The sequence below is a fragment of the Wolffia australiana genome, chromosome 6, assembly GCF_029677425.1.
Source record: "Wolffia australiana isolate 7733 chromosome 6, ASM2967742v1".
Taxonomy (NCBI): domain Eukaryota; kingdom Viridiplantae; phylum Streptophyta; class Magnoliopsida; order Alismatales; family Araceae; genus Wolffia; species Wolffia australiana.
The window spans coordinates 16,545,644-16,551,287 of record NC_135840.1 but is presented as its reverse complement, the minus strand read 5'-3'; the positions used below and the strand labels follow the sequence as shown (position 1 = coordinate 16,551,287).

The 5,644-nt window shown below is 42.1% G+C and overlaps 1 protein-coding gene across 1 annotated transcript; it reads right to left on the bottom strand.

The window, feature by feature from the left end:
* Nucleotides 1–4,196: 4,196 nt before the first annotated feature.
* On the bottom strand, nucleotides 4,197–5,084 carry LOC144705012 (photosystem I reaction center subunit III, chloroplastic-like). The gene has a single exon (XM_078577602.1). The coding sequence runs from the start codon at nucleotides 4,996–4,998 to the stop codon at nucleotides 4,336–4,338; it is 663 nt and encodes a 220-aa protein (XP_078433728.1). The 5' UTR covers nucleotides 4,999–5,084; the 3' UTR covers nucleotides 4,197–4,335.
* Nucleotides 5,085–5,644: the final 560 nt, after the last annotated feature.

The window sequence follows — 5,644 nt, the reverse complement described above, 5'->3', positions numbered from 1 at the left end:
CAAGGAGCCAATTTGTCGCTGATCTATGTGGCACTTTTTAAAATTGATCCAAAGGTGGTGTTGCAGCAAAATCTTAAACACTGAATGTAAGTGCTTATCATTTTCTCATTTCCTGTCTAAATATTAAGATATCATCAAAGAACATAAGGACAAATTTATGCATACAAGGTTGAAATATTGAGTTCGGGAGCATCTGAAATGTCCCTGGTGCTTTAGTCAAACCAAAAGACATTATGCTGAATTCATAATGTCCTTGATGAATCTTGAAAGCAGTTTTGGTAGTAACCAAACTCGAGGTCTGATTTGGTAAAAATGGAGGATTCATGTTATTCTTCCAGTAGTTCATCCACTACCAGACTCAGTTATCTGATTGGGACTGTAAATTCTTTTAAGGCTCGATAGTCAACACACATTCTCCATCCCATGTTTTTCTTCTTAACTACAAGGGTTGGACTTAAAAAAGGACCATTTGAGTGGCAAACAAATTTCAAGTAAAGTGACTTCTGGATCAATCACTCTAACTCATTTTTTTATAAGTTAGAATGTCAATAGGTTCTCATCTTGATAGGTTCATAATCAGGAATAAGAAGAATTGTGTGGTCTAAATCTCGTATGGGAGGTAGATTCAAAGAAGTTTCAAAGACTGGAGGGTATAACAAAAAATTTATCATGACCAGAATTGAATTGAATTTGAAGTGCGGAGGTCTGGATCATGTGCCTTGTAAATATCTCAGAATTGCCTTTTACTCCGGAATAAATCATAGGCAGAAAGAGACCTAGATCTAATTTTAGCACATGAAGGGAACCTTCTGTATAAAATTTTGAGTAAGAAGATTGAAATTTCAAAAAAACCATTCTAGAGATTTCAATCATGGAATTCCTAGGATAATTTTCATATTTCCGAAAGGAATAGAAATTAGGACCTGGATGAATTCAAGTCCTTGGATATATACAGGAATATTGTGACAAATTACTGAGGAGGTTTGAACTGCATTCTTAGCTAAAAATATGTCATATTTCCTTATTCAGATATAAGAATGGAAATCATTGTAACCAGCTCACAGTGAATGACGTTATTTGTCTATAAGAATTCTCAATTGGTGACCAAATCTACCTCCCCACTGTTTAAGCATGTCATGCGAGTTTTGTCGCTTCGAATAATTGAGAAAAACTTGGGCAATTTTGCATGAAATCTGGTCGTCATCTTTCTGCATGAAATCATTGTCCATTTCTTCAGTTTCAGCATCTTAATATCCGTCTCTAACCATGATGAGGTTAAGATCATGTCTGTAACCTGGAGTGAATCAACCATTAGCATAGAAACAAAAACCTTTGGATTTCTGGTGTTGAAGTTTGCTTTCATTCAGTTACAACTCGTGGCATTTTTTGTTTGATGTTTCATAGGATCTTGATTTTTCTGAATAGAGAGAACTATTGGTAGATATATGTTTCTCTGTGGAAAATTTTGGTGACTTGTACAAGGAGCTTCTTTGGGTGCTGTATAAGGATGAATTTCCCTCTGATAAGCATTTATTGTTGCTTGCACATTTGGGTAAACAGTTGTATCTTGTTGTGTAGTCCAAAGAACATCAAGATCAATCTCTGCCTGAATAGATAGATCCATAACTTCTTGCAGACCAAAGGGCCAATGCCTCAAAACTTTCATGTTAATCTCTGGCTTCAACTCACATAGATATGCATTTCCTTCTATTTTTGGCTCTAGGATGGGCAATTGACCAAGTAGGCACCCAAATTCCACTCAAATTTATGGACAGACCCTATTTGTTTCACCTCAAAAAATTCTTGATATAAACTGTCCGATGACAGTCCATACTTATTTGAAATTTTCTGTTTAAATTCTGTAAATCTTGAAATCAATTTTCTTTTTTGGGTGTAGACAAGCCAATCATGCGTTGAATTATCAAGATGTATGGAGACCAGATGCATTTTGTCATGGTGAATCATAGTATGCATGTGGAGAAACCATTTCACACACATAATCCACTGTTGACATTTTCCCCCTGAACAAACAGTAGATCCCCACGTTTGAAACAGTTATTGTCTAACCTTAATTCAAGTGGTAGAATATCTTGTGGTCATCCTGGTGGTCTGACGAATGCTTTTCCTTCATTCTCTTGAGTGTTAGGCAGTTGAATACCATTGAGACAAATGTTGATGGAAGTGATCTGCTCCATCAGGTGCTCAAGAACATTAGTCATTTTTCTTTGGAATTCCAAATTAGGCTGATACACCCTTGGATGTTGCTCCCTTTCTTTGAATAGGCGGAGAATCATAGGCTCTGAGACCAATGATATAATGACGATGTAGATTTTTAAAATGTCCACAATTAGAGAGACATATGACTAACAATCAAGAAGTGGAGGGAGAATGGAAAGTAGGATGGATAAAGGATAATAGAGGGGGAACTACGCTGCATCAGCCATTCCCTCGCTGGACAGAGGGTCTCTTTCCCAGCCTTAGACATTTTGATAACTTCAAAAAATAATGCCCTTTTCCTGAGGGGAGGGATTTCTTTATATCGTTCCCTTTTCCTGCCCAATATCCCATTTCTGGGACGTTTCTTGTAAGTCTTTGGGAGATTCGTAACACTCTGTTTGTACCAATCAACCTAACATCATACACAACTATAATCGATCTATTTATTCATCCTTCTCTCTATGTCACTCTATAAAATATGTGTCCTAATTTTTATGTCCAAAATTAAATGTTTTGGTAGTTGGCAGTTCTGTCAAATGTCAACTTTTTCTAAAAAATGAAGATGCTCTGTACTTCATCCACTTCCCAAAAAGACTTCTTTATGTACTGTTCAAAATCTTCCTCTCTCTCTCTATATATATATATCTTTTTCTTTAATCACTTCTTTATTTTGGTCACATAAATTGTTCAAATTTTCTATTCAAAACTCAGAGCAGAAATAAGAGATATCACTACCTTTGCACCTCAATTCACGTAAATTTATCTATATTTGATGTATCATCATATTCCCTATCGAAAACAAATAGATGATGGAAAATTATATCATCTAGCAGAATTTTCAAATCATTTCCAAAATATCTCCTAAAAAATATCTAGGATAGGCCGAAAAATATCCACCAAATTATTATTAGCAAATGAAAGCTATCTATGTGTGAGAGAGAGAGAGAGCAAGAGAGAGACCAAAACAAAGGGAAAGAGAAAGAGAGACTAAGAGAGAGCAAAAGCGAGAGAGATCAAGACAGAGCAAGGGAAAGAGAAACCAAGACAGAGAGCGAGAGCAAGAGAAATCAAGACAGAGCAAGGGAAAGAGAAACCAAGACAGAGAGCAAGAGCAAAAGAAATCAAGATAGAGAGCAAGGGAAAGAGAAACCAAGACAGAGAGCAAAGCAAGAGAAATCAAGACAGAGAGCAAGAAAGAGAAATCAAGACAGAGAGCAAGAAAGAGAAATCAAGACAGAGAGCAAGAGAAAGAGAGAGAGCAAGAACAAGAGTGGTAGAGACCAAGACACAGAGCAAGACAAAGAGAGACAAAGGGAGAGAGAGGGAGAGAGAGCAAGAGTGAGAGGCCAAGACAGAGAGCAATAGAAAGAGAGAACAAAAATGAGAGAGACCAATATACCTAGCAATAGAGAGAGAGAGAGAGCAAGAATGAGAGAGACCAAGAGAGAGAGAGCAAGAGAGAGCGCAAGAGAGAGACCAAGATACCTTGCAAGAGAAAGAGAGAGCGAGAGAGAGAGAGAACAAGAATGAGAGAGACCAAGAGAGAGAGCAAGAGTAAGAGACACCCAAGACACAGAGTAAGAGAAAGAGAGAGACAGAGAGAGCAAGAGTGAGAGAGACCAAGACAGAGAACAAGAGAAAGAGAGAGCAAGAGTGAGAGAGACAAAGACAGAGAGCAAGAGAAAGAGAGACCAAGACAGAGAGCAAGAGAAAGAGAGACCAAGACAGAGAGCAGGAGTGGTAGAGACCAAGACACAGCAAGAGCAAGAGAGACACACGGAGAGAAACAGTGAGAGAGACCACGACAGAGAGCATGAGAAAGAGAGATCAAGTGTGAGAGAGAACAAGGCAGAGAGCATGAGAAAGAGAGATCAAGAGTGAGAGAGACCAAGACAGAGAGCATGAGAAAGATAAAGCAAGAGTGAGAGAGAGACCAAGAGTGCGTGTTCGAGAGAGCGAGAGAGAGAGACCACACGTCCTTAGTCGAACCGGAGAATATCTATGGAGATGTTCAGCCAACGAACGATAGGGTACAATACACATCAAGAGATAAAAGAGGCAAGAGAAGATAGCAGAAAAGCGGGAGAAGCTTCAAGACAAGAGTAAGAGACGGAGAGATCAGACGTCCTTGGCGACGAGCTCTCCGTTGAGGAGCTCTCTGTAGGCGGCAACAGGCCAGATAAATCCCCTGAAAACCAGGCGCGAGGCGAGCGGCACGTCGATGATAATCTCCTTCTGGGTGGGCTTCTTCTCCCCTCTAATGGCGATGAGGTAGCTCCTCCCCACCCACCCAATCCACCCGGCGATGTACAAGAAGAGCAGCCCCGGCGTGACGAACTCTCCCCAGTGCCTCTGGTCGCCGCTCACGATCAAATGAGGCAGCCCGTCCGCGCCGCAGAGCAGCCCAAACTTGCCGTAGTTGTCGAACCTCTTCTTCGTCCTCTCCATCGTCGCCTTGATAGCCAGCGCAGGGGCCGACTCCGGGTCGTACTTCTTCAGCGAAACCTCGAGCTTCTTCAAGGCTTGCTTCTCTCTCTTGGCGAAGGCCTTGGACTCCTTGCAAGGCGTAAGCCCGGCGATGTCTGCCGCGGCGGGCCCGACCGGGGCGGAGAGGAGGACCGCGGAGAGGGCCACGGCGGCGGTGACCGCCTTCAGCGGCGACGGGGTGTCGTTCTGCTGCGCGGCGGAGCAGGTTATCGCCGCCGGTTTGAGCCGCCGCTGGGCCTTGAGTCCTCGGCTGAGGACGGGCTTTGGGAGCGTGGTGGTCGTGAAGCTCGACATCTCGCGAGGACACGCGCTCCTTTCTCGCTCTGGTTGGCTGCGCTAAGGTGGGTGGTGGTGGAGTTGTGGTAAGGGGGAGAGGGGGGGGGGAGATGAGGAGAAGGAGAGAGGGAAGATGGGGATAAGGTGGGGTGAGAGGAGGGGTGGAGGCTGAGGTGGGGGCGTCTGATTGGCTGTTTTGGATAGGTTTCATGGGTCCGTTAGATTCTCTGGTGCTATTTTTTGTGGCTCTGGCGACGGCAGTAGATTTTCTTCTCTCTCTTCTCTCTCTCTGTATCTCTTTTTCTCACTCTGAGTCTCTCTCTCTCTGTATCTCTTTTTTCTCTCTCTGAGTGTCTCTCTCCCTATTTCTCTCTCTAAGTTTCTCTCTCTGTATCTCTCTCTAAGTCTCTCTCTCTGTATCTCTCTTTTTCTCTCTGTGTGTCTCTCTCTGTTCCTCTCTCTAAGTCTCTCTCTCTGTATCTCTCTTTTTCTCTCTCTGTGTCTCTCTCTGTTCCTCTCTCTAAATCTCTCTCTCTGTATCTCTCTTTTACTCTCTATGAGTCTCTCTCTCAGTTTATCTCTTTTCTCTCTCTATGAGTCTCTCTCTCTATATATATCTATATACTTCTATATATCTCTCTATATACTTCTTTATAACTCTCTC

What these genes read in the sequence shown, in the direction of transcription:
- LOC144705012 (XM_078577602.1), bottom strand. Translation starts at nt 4,998, where the DNA reads ATGTCGAGCTTCACGACCACCACGCTCCCAAAGCCCGTCCTCAGCCGA.